This window comes from Mus musculus, chromosome 6, assembly GCF_000001635.26.
Source record: "Mus musculus strain C57BL/6J chromosome 6, GRCm38.p6 C57BL/6J".
Classification (NCBI taxonomy): Eukaryota; Metazoa; Chordata; class Mammalia; order Rodentia; family Muridae; genus Mus; species Mus musculus.
The window spans coordinates 5911914-5928663 of NC_000072.6; the positions used below are offsets into that span (position 1 = coordinate 5911914).

Consider the following 16750-nt stretch of genomic DNA (forward strand, 5'->3'; position numbering starts at 1 on the left):
CTGCGTGCGATCTTACTTGGTTCCTCTCTGAGCTAAATACCCAGTGTTTTCTTCAGAAGTGATAGTTCAACCGCCCCCTGGATGTGTTCAGGGGCAGAAGGGGAGTTTCTAGAGACCATAAAGGTTCACCTGAAATGTGTGCCCATAGACCTTTCCCAGTCTGGGAGTTCCTAATCTCTTCCCTAGAATTTTATGCAAAAAAGTTGTCTTGTAGGTACCATGGAACCCTAAAAGTTACTTCATGTCCTTTTTTTGTTTTGTTTTGTTTTTGTTTTTTTGGTTTTTTTTGTTTTTCGAGACAGGGTTTCTCTATGGCCCTGGCTGTCCTGGAACTCACTCTGTAGACCAGCTGTCCTTGAACTCAGAAATCCACCTGCCTCTGCCTCCCAAGTGCTGGGCTTAAAGGCGTGCGCCACCACTTAACCAGATAGAATTAAAATAAAGTAACCACTCTGAGTAACAAAAGAAACTGTAGGCTGTTTCAGAGAAGCCATGTGTGACTTCAGACCAGGAAGGACATAGCTTCCCTAACGATGTCAGTTTCCCGGGTAGCCATCCCAGGTCAAGTGGAGTCACCCAGGGGAGAGAGAGAGCAGAGCACACACCTGCACATTTCACGGATAGACTCTAGTAAGATCTTACTCATGCATTTTTCTGCCTTATTTAAGTTTTTTTTCCACTTCATTTTGAAAGCAAATAACATTTAGAACTGATATCTTAAAACATGCCAATCTATTTTTACTTACAATAATTTTTACTTCTTAAAAATAGCAAGTAGGTGAATATGAGACCTTTGGGGGGAATAGCTACAAAGGCCTTTGGCATGTCGATGCTCACAGTCATCTATAGGATGGAACACAGGGCCCCCAATATAGGAGCTAGAGAAAGTACCCAAGAGCTGAAGGGGTCTGCAACTCTATAGGTGGAACAACAATACGAACTAATCAGTACCCCCAGAACTTGTGTCTCTAGCTGCATATGTAGCAGAAGATGGCCTAGTCGGCCATCATTGGGAAGAGAGACCCCTTGGTCTAGCAAACTTTATTTTCCAGTGCAGGGGAATGCCAGGGCCAAGAAGTGGAAGTTAGTGGGTAGGTGAGCAGGGCAGGGGGAGGGTATAGGGGACTTTTGGGGTAGCATTTGAAATGTAAATGAAGAAATATCTAATAAAATGTGGGAATTTTTTTTAAAAAATGAAAACAACTCTTAAAAAGAAAATAAAAACCACGCTGATCTGCATTTAAAAAAAAAAGAATGATTTATAATCCTAATTAACAATGGTTTGCTTTCCTGTGTATTATCTCTCCCCGGTTAAAATACAGGCTCTTTCAAGGGCAGGATTTCTGTGGAACAGTTTTAAATTGTCCCTTTTCCTTCTTAACAATCTGTCTTGCATAAAAAGCCCCTCCAAGAGAGTTGACGGAGGAAGAAAAACAGCAGATCCTGCACTCAGAAGAATTCCTCATCTTCTTTGACCGGACAATCCGAGTAATTGAAAGAGCTCTTGCAGAGGACTCGGACATCTTTTTTGACTACAGCGGTCGAGAGCTGGAGGAGAAAGATGGGTTCGTTGCTTATATACACTGAAAAATGTAGTGTGATAAATTGTTGCTTCTATTTTCTAAGGATTCTTTTTAGGACGTGGGGGCCCTCTGAGCTTCCTAAATTGTTCCTGTACTAGACTCAAGCAATGATCTAGGCTCAGCTTCTCCAGTGCTTTATCCGGATGCTAGTTCAGCTTAACTCACTGATTTTAAGTACATTTATGAATTTGCTAGGCAAGCCCTAAGTCTAGCAAATGAGAGGAAGATGGGAATTCCAGGACTGATCTTACCAAACATCTGTGACTGTGGGCTTTGTTTGTAACTTCTGGCTTAGCATTTCCATGTAATTATTATGTGCCCCTATGAAATTCTTATGAACTTGCTATCAGCAGTCCAGTCCAGGTGATGGAGACAAACAGAGTCACACATATTGTCCTTTGATAAAACATTCTCCTGTGTGGCTGGGGAAGATCTGGAGTAGATCTTCAAAATTGATTATTGCTGGCTAAGCAGGCAGGAACCTGAAAAAATAAACAAGAGCTAGATAGGGTAACAAGAGAGGTAAGAAGCAGTCTAGAAAGTGCATCTTCTTTTTAGTCCTATAAGGTTGTGCATGTGTTACATGTGCACATTATAGGAAATGCAGATGGCAAAGAGATTTTTACAGATAAAACAACCAAAATCTATTCAAAGAAACTGAGAGAGAGGGAGTCCACCCGACTTTCCCTGTAACTGTGATGTAAGTGTTAGAAAGGACAGGAGCTGCCAGCCATCACCGTGGGATGTCGGGTACCACTTTATAAGACTCTTAAGAAACGGACACTGTTGGATTGTTCCTATAGATTTCTTTTGTCTGGGAACAATGTGTGAAAGTAGGGTCACCTGCTTTTTGCATCAAATTTGATTTTTTTTTTTAAAGCTATATCTAAAATTCAAATTCAAACGCATTCTTAAAGGACAAAATGATATGGTTATGTAGCGGAGGCATGGTAATTGTTTACTTTCATGCAGTGTTCTGAAAACACTCTCAACAGTTTGGCATAGTTAAACTGTGCAGAGGAGATAAACAGTATAAATTTGCATGTTCTACCAATAATTGGCTTCTTTTAAAAGAGCCATTTCTAGTGGCTCAGTTGATTATAACAGTCTCCCTTCCTATCTGAGTACACAGCCCACTACAGTACTGCTTTTCTAACAGGACTTAGTTGCATTCATCTTACCTGTAGTGCTAGCACTGCCCGAGGATTAACAGGGGTCTAGGAGCCAAGGGGTGGACATGGAAACCTTGCTATGTCAGCTCACCAGAGGTTAGATAGTTTCTGAAGCCAGGCTACTGAACAAGAACTACCGAGGTGAGTAGTGCTGACGTAACGTAGTGGAATAAAGTGACTGGAAGGAGGGTGGCTGTACACTGGGTGTACTGGGTGACTGGAAGGAGGGTGGCTGTACACTGGGTATACTGGGTGACTGGAAGGAGGGTGGCTGTACACTGGGTGTACTGGGTGACTGGAAGGAGGGTGGCTGTACACTGGGTGTACTGGGTGACTGGAAGGAGGGTGGCTGTACACTGGGTGTACTGGGTGACTGGAAGGAGGGTGACTGACTCCAGGGCTGAATGGAAGTGAGGCAGTTTAGGCAGAATCTTTTGCAGACATTTGAGCAGGCATTTCTCAATTTAAGAACACAGGCCCTTGAAGGAACTGAATGACCAGTGCAGAGTTCTTCAAAGGCAGTACCAAGGTCAGTTGAACGTTAGCCAAATATACACTGGCCAACTTGCAGTCAGTCCTCGAGGCCCAGTGCTCCTTTGGTCAATGACTGACACAGTTAATGCCTGGCCCACTCTTGTGATTCCCCAGCTCTCTACCACACCTGTCTCATGGCAGAAATGATGACCTACTGTCTCTCAAGGAGTCAGCCACTAAGGCCAATCACAATTCACAGATAGAAACATGGATATCATTTGGGGTCTAATAGTACAGAAGATATTGATAACAAGAAACTCCATTCCTTTTATGCTCCTTTAAGAGCAGAGCGATTTAAATGTTTCTATTTAGTCTTAGTGTGTGTATAGTGTGGGTACTGAAGGAAAAGTGAGAGGCAAACCTTAGGAGTCAGGTTCTCCTTCTACTAGAGGATCAGAGAACTGAACTTTGGATAGCAGACCCACATAAGTATTTTTATAAGCTGAAACAAATTTGATATTTTACAGCAGGCTCAGAACAAATACTAAAAGCCTTTCTGAGCCGGTAGAAAGAGCCTTTCGTAGAAAAGAATATATTTAATTCATTTACTCATGATCATGTGCTACTGCCTCGACACAACTCTATCTTGGAACCTCACTTTTACCTCTGTTGCTTAACCTACCGTAGGGATGTGCAGGCTGGAGCCAACCTGTCTTTCAACCGTCAGTTCTACGATGAACATTGGTCTAAGCATCGGGTGGTCACATGTATGGACTGGTCTCTCCAGGTAAGAGTGCTGGCAGGAAAATCTTGACAAGTGTTTTAGTAACATTTATATGGGAAAAAGGATACTTGTTCTATTTTGGATATATTTATTACTCTATGACTCTGCCCACTGCTTTTGTTCACATTTTTTTCAAAAGTTTGGGGGCTAATTATCCATTCAGATATTGGTACTTATTAATTAATACACTCATAGAAAGGAACAAGCAGCCAGACCATTCCGTGAAGTAAGCTCTTCTACGCATAGTCACTGTTGGTTTCCTACAAACCAACTTGGTGAATGAACAACCTCTTGACTATACATGAGTCACTATGCCCAGCACTTAGCAGTTAAGCAATGTGTAAAAGCACACAGTTAAGTTGTGATGAAGTCAGAATTCGAATGCATGTGGTCTGAATTGTGAACCCATACATTTTTTATCTGTAAAGCTTACATGCCAAGCACTATAGAAACTGCCTTGAAAGTGTCAGATTATTTCACCGTCAAGAGAATTATATAAAGCAGTCACTATCAAGATTTGCATGCTGTAGCTGAAGAAACCGAGGCTCAGTAGATGCTGAGTAAGTCACTAACCTTCACTCACTCAGGGTACAGGAGCACTGATCTCAAACATTGCAATGCTCTACTCCATTGGTTTTAACTGCCCCCCCCCAAACAAAAACCAAAAAAACAAAAAACAAACAAACAAAAAACTTGCTCATGAAGCTGAAACAGAAGCACTTGAAGGTGACAGATGATCCAGACCGACAGCAAGTATTGTTTCAGAGTGGAGTGTATGAGGGGATCACTCTCTGGTCACATCTCTAAAGACAGACCAAGGCAAAGAAGGAGAAGGTGATGCAGTCAAATAAGCAAGTGATGATATAAAAAGAGTCTCGTTTAATGTCCTTGGGAATTGGGGGAGAGCATGATCCCCATAACTGTATGGTCGACAGCTACCACTTAGGTGGGGTCCTCTGCTCTTGCACCGTCTTTGGCATCCAAACAACAGAGCACAGAGAGTATGACTGTACTAAGACAGTCAAGCTTGCTCAGTCTCTCTGCAGTGTGTGGGTGGTCTGGGAGCATGCCCTGGTGTTCACAGAAATCAGATCCAAGCCCTAGCAAACACTTAGCTTGGAGTGTTCACTCATTCATGGTCTGGAAATCAGGCAGGAGCTTTATGTGATACATACCCCAACAAAGGCAACTGCTAGTGGTTCCCAAGTCAGCTGCTAACACTCCCCAAAAAGACTGTTGGGTACCCCAGCCTCTGTGTGTGTTTGCATGGGGTTATTTCCACAAAAGTTCCTCCCCATGGGACATTGTGTTAAAGGAAGTGATTCTCTGTCTTTTCTCTCCCTCTCCTTCCCTCCTCCCCTCCTCTTCTCTTTCTCTCTGCCTGTCTGTCTGTCTGTCTCTCTCTCTCTACCTCTCTCTCTCTCTGTCTCTCTCTCTCTCTCTCACACACACACATACACCTTCCTGTCTGTACTGTGGGAATTGATTTGAAATTGTAAAACATGCATTTTATAGAGATTTTTTAAAAAATATAATCCCTAAAATTCTGTGTCGTAATACTTTTGTGGGTTCAAAGAACCAGCTTTTCATGATTCTGAGACAAAGTGACACTTTGAATTGGAGTAGACACACTTGGACATAGTAAGACAAAAAAGAAGGGCTATGGTGTAATGGCAGCAGATATGCCTTGGAGTTTCTTGTGTGAAACAAAATAGAACCGCAGGGAGAAAAGGAAAGAACTGTGAGTGATAATTCTGCTTTATATTCTGACTTCAGTAGGCAATAACACTCTAATTTTGCAATACATGCAAAATATCATATAATCACTGCTCACTCAAAAAATCTGGAAACTCAACACCTGTAGGACCATAAAAGGCAGCCTAGTTCCTGATGGAGCACAAGCTGGAAACCCCGGTGACCCTGAGGAACAGCAGGTGTTTCACCTGGTTCCCAGACACTAGGCTCCTGGCACAAGGTCACAGTCCTCCATAGACTTGTGTCCTTCAGTCACATAAGGGCAAGACCCCAAGCACCCCACAGGTAGAGGTCGTGTAGTCACACAGCCTCTCCCATACAAGGCCTCTCTGTGCACCTAGCCACGGCCACCAAGCCTAACCAGTGGACAATCGACAAGCCTAGGACTCCTCGAGGGATGCAGCCGGAGTCCCCTCTCTTTAACCCTTCGCCCCAGGCTAGTTCCAGCCCGTGGGCCCCCACTCCATTTTCAGCTCTTCCCCAGCTCCCAGTGGTGCCTGGGTACCCAAGAGCCCAAGAACTAGACTGCCCTAGCATCCCTGCAGGCTCAGGGACCCCTGAGCCAGCTTTGGCTAGCCCTGGTACCTCGAACTGTGCTTTCCCAACCTCAAAGCAGTGTCCCTTGACTTCCCGTAGCCTGACACCCACTGCCCTGGCACCAGCATGGGGTAAGCACACTCAAAACTCCTCTATGAGTGGCCCCAGCCCTGTGGCAGACCCTGGCAACTTTTCCATCTACTTAGCAGTGTTTAGCACAAGAACACTGTCCATAGTCCATGTGTCAGAGTGTGTATAAAATCAGACTTTTATGTTGGTCACACAGTATTATGTACCTGTCTCCTGTGTAAAAGACATCCTTCAGCCCTCTAGTCACATAAGACACTAACCTGAATAATCTTCAAAGCTTGTCTAGTTATGAAATCAGTCAGGTTTGGAGAGGCAAAAGAGAGTCCCTACTGGTACTAATTCAAGGCCATTAACACTTGGAGTTGACAAGCATTTCATGCTGTGTTCTCTTTCTTGTCTAGCTTAGAAAACAGAGTCCTTGTCAGCCTCTCTACATCTAGTCTCAGAATATAGAGTTATTATAATCATTTTTATCATTTGTAAAGATTAGATATATGTTTTTATTAAACAATTTATCTTTTGTATTATCTCTTTCTTCCCTTTCTTCCTCCTTACCACTTCCATGTGTTCCCCTAACTTGTTCTCTCTCAACTTCACGTCCTTTTTCTTTATCATTACTACATATATATGTATGTATATACATATGCACATGTGAATATACATATGCACATATATGTATATAAATGTATATACATATACACATATTTGTACATATGTACACAAATATACATTTATACATATATGTACATCTGCATACATACACATATGCATATGTGTACATATATGCATATATACACATATATGTGTACACATATATACACACATGTGCATATTTACATATCTGCATACATACAATATCTACATATATACCTAAATACACATATGCACATATAAACATATACATATATATATATACCTATATACACATATGAACATATATAAATATATACAAATGCATGTATGCACATATATGCATATAGAACATGCTAAACCTATTTAGCAATGTTTGTATTTATATGATTTCAAGGACCAAATAATCAATTAGGGGCCTCATTCCTGGGGACAAGTAATTCGCTGTCTCTCTACAACCCCCCAATTATCCCATTTTACTTTTCTTATTTCTGGAGTTACTCCAGATTTAATCCTCACACCTGAGGATTTGGAGCTAGGAGCTGCAGATGAGGAAGAACATACAGGGTTTATCTTTCTGGATTGGGTGTGCTTTATGCAATATGATCTTTCCTCAGTCCATCCACTTACCTGAAAAATTTATGATTTAACCTTAGTTTTACAACTGTATAGTAATCCATTGTGTGTACACAACATTTTCATGACACCTTCATTGACAGAAGGAAATTTAGATGGTTTCTGCTCCCTAACTATTGCGAACAGGGCAGCAATGAACATGAATGAGCAGATATCCATGAGAGAAGATGCCCACTCCTTTAGGCATATGCCAAAGAGTGGTGTAACGTAAACATACGGTAAATATATTTTAGCTTTTTGGGACTTTTCGCCATTTTTGCTTCTCAAATATCCTTCCCAGCTGACTCATTGCAATATCCACCCCTATCTTGACCCCCAGCACACACCCATGCTTGTACAGAATCCTATGATTCCTCCCTCCTAGGACACTTTTTTTGCTCTAATGTTTGAGCCAGTGTTATTCCTACATGTATCATGTAACCCACTAGCCAATGGTGAGCTCCTATACAACAGAAATGTTGACATGAATGGTTTTGTCCTATGTTGTACTTACTGGCACATTTTATTTATGCAGTGGGCACAATGCCATAGTGGACATACAGGGATGCAAGCCTTTGATACCAACTGGCTTCCATAGGATTTCTCACCCTGTCATTCATGAGCATTCTGACGTAGACCATGTCACTTACCTAAGGATTCATCTCCTTTGCCTGTAGAAATACGTAAACCATTGTCTTCTTCATACAGACCTGAGTTATGTCGGTGCCTGTTCGGTGCCTGAAACACAAGGTCCACTTAAAGCATGCTGGCTCTATTGTCTCCAGGAAATCTTAGATTCCATTTCTCCTGAAGATATAACTGGACTTGAGAGCAAAGTCAGTAATTTCTGGGTAAAATTTGTCTAAATTAAATATAGGATAATCTAGTCCTTATGTGTAATTAGGTGACCAGAAAGTTCACAATTGTTCAAAAGTATAATTTTAAACATTTTAATTTCCATAATTGCTTGGAAACTTGATAATGAGTAAATATGACTAGACATGCTCAAACAAATAGTTTTTAAAAAGAAGTACAAGAAGACACTTTGAAATCATTCCAGTCTGCCTTAGATAACATGTAAGTCAGTCCCTTTACACCTTGTAATTCCTCTTTTAGAAAACTTTGCCAAAGGCATTTTCCTGGAGTTTTTGCTAACATGCGGCCTGTTTGCTAAAGAAACTTGAAAGCCAAGCAAGTTAAAATATTTTTAGATGGACAAAAAAAAAGAAAGAAAAGAAAAGCTGCAAGTGGGTGTGAACGATGAGACCCAGATGTGAAACTGTGGGATGCTATTCCAGACACATCTGGCTGCTCTCTGGCCCCTACGGTAGTGGTGTCAGTGTTTATAGACTTGCCTTTTCACATGTGACATAGTTAAACTTCAGATGGACAGTCTGGAGACTTCTGTGTTTATCTGGATGTTAGTTTCATTGAACGGCTTCTGAATCAAAGGCCTTGCTTAATAGGCTTTGAGTCATCTGCTAAGGAGCATTTTCTAATAAAGAGTGATGACTTCCCTTGGTGGCCACATCCATGTGTGCTACAGGATGCCTCTGTAGCAGGCAGTAAGCTGCAACTCTCTGTAGTTGAAGGAATGAATGAGCCACACTGATGACTTAGACTTAGTTATGGTTCATATGAAGGCAAAGGCAAAGTTTAGGTTCACATTAAGTATTGTTTGGTCTGAATATATACATAGTATAGCAATCAGGAAGAGAAACCTACATCATACGGGAGGCGAAGTTCATACGAGGTTTAAGAATTCTGGTGTGTAATAAAGCCACTCATGAGAAGCCCAGGTACGAATAGCATTTGTGTGAATTGTGTTCTAACTTGGAAATTGCCCATGACACTGCATATCTGTTTCTTCATGCTCAGGACAGAGCTCATGTATGGTGAAAGATGTTTTCAACATCTCTTTAAAGCCTTCCTTCTTATTGCATGACTATACTTCTTATATTTAAGCATTTAATTATTATGGTGTTTGATAATAATGGAATTAATATTTATGTTGATCACAGAGCTACTGAAATAAAAGAGACTTTCTAAGATAAAAATGATGAATTATTCAATAAACTTTTTTACCTTAACATATCATATGTTTGTGTTTATTAAACTATGAATTCAGAGGTAAAACAACACAATAACAGCAAGAACACCCTCGTACTAATACTCAAGGACACTGCAGAGAAAAGAACATAATACAACTGAACAAATGTTTTAATAGGGGCATCAAATCAAGGATGCTAAGAGGCAAGCGAGGGATAAATGGTTAGAATTACCTAGAGGACTTGGTATCTTTATTCAGTCTCAAATGCAGTGAGATAAACAACACAGAAGGGGCTTCCAGTGGGCATGTGATCATAATCATAGGTACAGAGGTAGCAGCTATGTGCTTCATGGTTAGCTGGTAAGTCTGGGTACAGTGTGTTTAGGAGTGAAAGAAAAAAAAGCCAAAAGACATTAAACAGAAGCGATAGAGAAAGACAGGCCCAAAAGGATTCTACGTGACTTAAATCATTCCCTTGAAAGCCATGGTGAGCCATTAATTGTCATGCTGAGGGTAACTTATCAAATACATACTTTACAAATTCATCCTGACAAAGGTTGGAGTAGGGAGGAGGTGGGCACAGGCTATGGAAAGCCTTATATGATTGTGTCTTTTTATTGCTGAACCTATAGTTTGATAAGTCCCTACCTAAGAGAACAGGCAGCAAATCTGTTACCTTCATCAGACAAGAGGGTAATTTTGGTGTCTCTGCCCTAATGAAAAAAAAATGTAAATTCAAAATGCATGTAGTACATAGTGATAAACAGCATTTGGGGAAGCAAAAAAGGAACATGGAAAGATGGAAATAGACTATCAGGTTTGGCCAGTTAAGTGAATACCATGTATATATAAGGCACAAATGTGGTGGAATACAGGTAGAGCAGTAAGCTGTGTGGTAAAGCCTGTGGAGTAGATTGTCTATGTGTTCCTCCTGGTATTGGTACATTCTTGTTTATCCTGATCAAACCCCAGTGGATAGTCAAATATTAATACATATAGCTCTGAGAAATAGCAAGCCTAGAAGACATTTAAAAATTATCAACATATTAAGCTTACAAAAAAAAAAAAAACCATTGGCATCTACAGGATAACCTGGCAAGAAGGGAAAAATAAAAGGGAAAAAAATAAGAGAATAGCCTTGTCTGGGAATGTATGTAACAAAAGGAGAATCTGAATGACTTTTACAAAGCAGCCAAGAAAGAAAATCAGAACCAAAAGTTGTCATGGAAACCAATATAGAAGAAAGGAAAGGGTAGCCCATAGTGACTGATTCTGTAGGATCTGAGCATGTTTTCAGTTTAGTGACCATGCCTGCACACGCAACAATGAGAGACAGAAAGCAGGGTGTGTTGACTTGATATTAAATGTGCCAAAACTTAAAAGGATAGGACTACTTGAAATGTGTAACACAGCACACATATGTAGGATGAAAAATTCTTATGAGTCAGTAGTGGTGCACACTGATAGACTATATAGTGTAGACAAGGATGCAGTAGGGTCATGAGAAAATTCCTATGCTGTCATCTTAATGTAATGAATCCTTGTGACCTCTTTCATTTAGTACCCTGAGCTGATGGTTGCTTCTTATAGCAACAACGAAGATGCTCCCCACGAGCCAGATGGAGTGGCCTTGGTTTGGAACATGAAGTTCAAGAAAACCACACCAGAATATGTCTTCCACTGTCAGGTATGCGTCATCAGAGTAAAAATAATTCCTATCTCCTACCACACCGAACGCAGTTCGAGCTGCAGTGCATCTGTATTGGGCTGGGAAGAAGAACCAAGTTTAAAAATGGAATTGTTGACAATTTTGGAAAATTCCCCCACAGTAACCTAATGTTTTTGGAAAGTGGCAGCCCTGCTCAAATGGTTAGGGAGCCTGGTTGGGAACTGTGTGTCATTCTCGTTCTATTTAAAACAGCCTCCATGAGGATGAGTTTATAAAGACCTCACACTCATGAAGAAATTGTGGTGTGCCACTTCCTCTGCTTAGGGGCAGCATATGCTAGCCCACCCATGTGGGATCCCTGAAAGCATTACCAGTCAAGTTCCCTCCTGTCTCGGAGACACACTTCAATGGATGTCGCCGTTTCTCCGTCTGTAGGTGCCATATTGTTTTGGAGATAATGAAAGTTTGGGATCTGAGTTGGGGGAAGCTTTACCACCAATATTACCTGAGTTGTTGAGAAAGATAGATGCTGTTTCTACTTTGCAAGTGCACATTGTATCAGAGCACTGGGGGTGGTTTACTCCCTGATTCTAATGACATGTGACTTCTTTTCTCTTTGACACACTGGCACTGAAATTAGGCCACACTTGGATGCATTCAGCTTTGTTCTATTGCCATGACTTTGTTCAAATGACAGGCCTTGGTGTTGGCCAGTAGAGCAAGCCCTTTATTAATGAGATTATGCATAGGAAAGTCGAAAGTACGCATTCTACATCAAAATTTTAGTTCCTCAAATATTAGAATTTGGAGGCTCCGAGAAATCTGAATGCACGCGTCTAAAGAGGCAAACCTGCTTGTTTCATCCTAGGACACATTGTGCCAGGATATATCTAAGACCTGAGTATCTTTTTGAAGTGAAATATGTTTACACTTTAGAACATTATCAGATATAATTTGAGGAAAAGGAGCTGCTGGAGTAAAGGCCTAGCTTCAACGTGATTGAGTAACCTCTAACTCTGACCATGTTTTTCTAATTTGCTATCTCACAAACGACTTAACAAGAAGTCTAGGCCTGCATAGTAAATAACCTTTATTTTTCTGAACCTTTGAAATGAAAACAGGTTTTTTTTTTTCTTTTCCTTCCTTTCTTTCTTTCTTTTTTTTTTTTCTTTTTAAAGATTATCAAGTTTGTCAGCCTGATAGGCTCTTTTTGTAAACATAGAAGCACACAATTCTAATGCTGTTCAGGTTTAAGGGTTTGCTGAATTGCCAGGAAAATACTATAGGGCTTATGGGATAAGGAGAAGCACATTTCTGAAAGCCAGGGCCTTTTAAACTGTTTTGATATACAGAAAGCATATCTTTCATTTTAAAACTCCAAGAAGTAGCCCATGCTGTTTCAGTCAATGCTTATGATGTTTATCATAACTTAAAGTTTTCTAATTCTATTAGCTGAGTACTGGTGGCCTGTGGCAATAATGGGTAATATGGTTAATACTCACAATATTATATGGTAAACAAGCCAATGGGATCATGATAACACTGCATAAAGAAGCCCAAGTCTTTGAAAGTATCAGAACCTTTTTAATGATTTGTGTTGTCAGGTCACAAAGCTAATACCAGCATTAACTGAGGCAAGAATCCTTTCTTCCTTCTCATGATGGTTCGGGTATCATTTACTGAAGACTTAAGTGGTCATTCAGCTTCAGTTTTAGTTTCTCATTTAGATGATCCAATATTTGTGTTTCAGAAGAGAATATGGTCCTGATTTGATTTGATTTGATTAAAATCCAGGCGTTATGTGAATAAGCAAGATAAAGTCACATAAGAGATATGAAAAGATATTGGATAAAACTTCTTCATCTTGGTGCTGGAGAGTTGGCTCAGAGGATAAGGGTATTTGTTATTCTAGCAGTGGATCCTGGCTTGATTCCGAGCACCCACTTGGAGGCTTACCACTCTCCTAGGCACCAGCCAGGCATGTGGTGTGCAGCTATATGGATGGATAAAGCACTCATGCATACAAAATAAAATAAATCTAACAATAAAAAATAAAAATAAATAAATAAATAAATGTAACTCTATAGATTTGGGGGGAACAAAATAAAAAAAAATAAAAACATATCTCTTCATCTCCAAAAGTGTCCCTACTGTCTTTAATTCATTAGGTAACCAGAAGCAGAAATGACAATTTTAAGCTTTATCTGATATCTTCTGGAATATTTAGGATTCTACCCAAACTGAGTAATTTGATCATCACTGGTGCTGAAGACTGTAAAGAACCTAAAACTTTAGGTATCAAGTCAAAGCTATTTATTTACATTTTATTAGATAATTTTTTTATTTACATTTCAAATGTTATTCTCTTTCCTGGTTTCTCCTCTGAGAAACCTCTATCCCTCCCCCTCCCCCTGCTTGCCATCCCACCCATTCCTGCTTCCTAGACGTGGCATTTCCCTACACAGTGGCATAGAGCCTTCATAGGACCATAGTCCTCTCCTCCCATTGATGACCGACAAGGCTATCCTCTGCTACATATGCAGCTGGAGCCATGAGTCCCTCCATGTGCACTCTTTGGTTGGTGGTTTAGTCCCTGGGAGCTCTGAGGGTACTGGTTGGTTCAAATTGTTCTGCCTATGGAGCTGGAAACCCCTTCAGCACCTTGGGTCCTTTCTCTAGCTCCTCCACTGGGGACCCTGTGTTCAGTCCAATGGTTGGCTGAGAGCATCCACCTCTGTATTTGTCAGTCACTGGCCTTTCAGGAGACAGCTATATCAGGTTCTTGTCAGCAAGCACGTATTGGCATCTACAATAGTGTCTGGAATTGGTGACTGTATATGGGATGGCTCCCCAGGTGAAGCAGTCTCTGGATGGCCTTTCCTTCAGTTTCTGCTCCACACCTTGTCTCTATAACTCCTCCCATGGGTAATTTATCCTCCCTTCTAAGAAGGATCAAAGTATCCACACTTTGGTCTGCCTTCTTCTTGAGCTTCTTGTGGTCTGTGAACTGTATCTTGGGTATTCTGAGCTTCTGGGCTTATATTCACTTATCAGTGTGTAACACGTGGGTTCTTTTGTGACTGTGTTATCTCACTCAGGATAATATTTTCTAGTCCCATCCACTTGTCTAAGATTTTATAAATTCATTGTTTTTAATAGCTGTGCGGTACTACATTGTGTAAACATACCACATTTTCTGTATACATCCCTCTGGTGAGGGATATCTGGGTTCTTTCAAACTTCTGACTATTATAAATAATACTGCTGTGAACATGTGTCCTCATTACAAGTTGGAACATCTTCTGGGTATATGTCCAGGAGTGGTATAGCTGGGTCCTCTGGTAGTACTATGTCCAATTTTCTGAGGAACTGCCAGACTGATTTCCAGAGTGGTTGTACCAGCTTGCAATCCCACCAGCAATGGAGGAGTGTTCCTCTTTCTCCACAACCTCACCAGCATCTGCTGTCACCTGAGTTTTTTATTTTAGCCATTCTATCTGGTGTGAGGTGGAATCTCAGGGTTGTTTTGATTGGCATTGATTGGTTTTGTTGAAAGATTACTTTCTTCCTTTTTCTAGGGTGTAGTTTCCCTCCTTGTGTTAACATTTTCCATCTATTATCCTTTGTAGTGCTGGTTTTGTGGAAAGATATTGTGCAAATTTGATTTTGTCGTGGAATATCTTGGTTCCTTAATCTATGGTAATTGAGAGTTTTTGCTGGGTATAGTAAGTCTTGGCTGGCATTTGTGTTCTCTGAGGGTCTGTATCAGATCTGTCCAGGATCTTCTGGCTTCCATAGTCTCTGGTGAGAAATCTGGTGTAATTCTGATATGTCTGCCTTTATATGTTACTTGACCTTTCTCCCTTACTGCTTTTAATATTCTTTCTTTGTTTGGTGTGTTTGGTGTTTTGATTATTATGTGTCGGGAGGAATTTCTTTTCTAGTCCAATCTATTTGGAGTTCTGTAGGCTTCTTGTATGTTCATGGGCATCTCCTTCTTTAGATTAGGGAAGTTTTCTTCTATAATTTTACTAGCCCTTTAAATTGGGAATCTTCACTCTCTTCTATACTTATCATCCTTAGGTTTGGCCTTTTCATTGTGTCCTGGATTTCCTGGATGTTTTGGATTAGGGGCTTTTTTGCCTTTTGTACTTTCTTTGATAGTTGGTGTCAATGTTTTCTATGGTATCTTCTGAACCTGAGATTCTTGTATTCTGTTGGTGATGCTTGTATGTATGGTTCCTGGTTTCTTTCCTAGGTTTTCTATCTCCAGAGTTGTCTCCCTTTGTGATTTCTTTATTGTTTATATTTCCATTTTTTGATCCTGGATGGTTTTGTTAAGTTCCTTCACCTGTTTGGTTGTGTTTTCCTTTAATTCTTTCAGGAATTTTTGTGTTTATTCTTTAGGATCTTCTACCTGTTTACCTGTGTTCTCTTGTATTTCTTTAAGGGAGTTATTTATGTCCTTCTTAAATTCCTCTATCATCATCATGAGATGTAATTTTAAATCAGTCTTGCTTTTCTGGTGTGTTGGGGTAACCAGGGTTTGCTCTGGTGGAGAACTGGGTTTTGATGATGCCAAGTAGTGTTGGTTTCTGTTGTTTACGTTCTTGAACTTGTCTTTCACCAACTGGTTATTTCTGGTGTTAGCTGGTCTTGCTGTCTCTGACTTTGGCTTGTCCCTCTTGCAAGCCTGTGTGTCAGTACTCCTGGGGATACCAGTTCTCTCCAGGAGGAATTTGGGTATGGAGAGCTGTGGTCAGAGTCAGCTCTGTGATTCCGACAGAGACCAGAAGGATCCTGTGTCTCGATGACTGTGTGAGGGTCCCTCTTGGGCCAGGAATTTGAAAAGAAGTAGTGGTCTTACCTGTGCTCACAGGTGTGTAGGCACTCCTGGTAGACCACCTCTCTCCTAGCAGTATTTGTATAAGTAACTTTGTGGCACAGGATCAGCTGTGGGTGCAGATGGAGACAGAAGGACTCCTGTCCCAGGCAGCCCCGTGGTTCCTGTGTCCTGAAGGTTCTGAAAGAGCAGCAGTCATGGTCCTACCTGACTTAGAGGCCTATCTACACTCCTAGGAGTCTTGATCCTGCCCCACTCCACCCCCAGTGCTATTTGGGTATGGGGCCCTGTGGCAGAGGATCTGCTACAGACAGAGATGGAAACAGGAAGGCTCCCCAAGTGAAAACTATTTACTTAGCCACATGTGCATCTGAAGATATCTAATAGCAGAACTATTCTCTCAAATATCAAATAGGTAGTTCATGGAAGTGACCTAGATATTCATAAAAGACTAATTTATGGAATCATATTTTTAAAAACATCATGCAGAATGCAGTTATACTATACTGTCTAGTTTGTGCCATTATTTGGCAGAGCTTAAGCATTCT

General features: G+C 40.7%; 1 protein-coding gene across 9 annotated transcripts in view; it reads left to right on the plus strand.

Annotated features, from left to right (window-relative positions):
* Positions 1-16750, plus strand: part of Dync1i1 (dynein cytoplasmic 1 intermediate chain 1) — a 302440-nt gene that overhangs the window by 186314 nt on the left and 99376 nt on the right. For all 9 annotated transcript variants that reach the window (XM_006504982.4, NM_001191023.1, NM_010063.4 and 6 more), the window contains 3 exons: positions 1403-1565; positions 3917-4016; positions 11252-11377. In XM_006504982.4, the coding sequence (XP_006505045.1) occupies positions 1403-1565; positions 3917-4016; positions 11252-11377 (389 nt within the window). The remainder of the gene's footprint in view (positions 1-1402; positions 1566-3916; positions 4017-11251; positions 11378-16750) is intronic.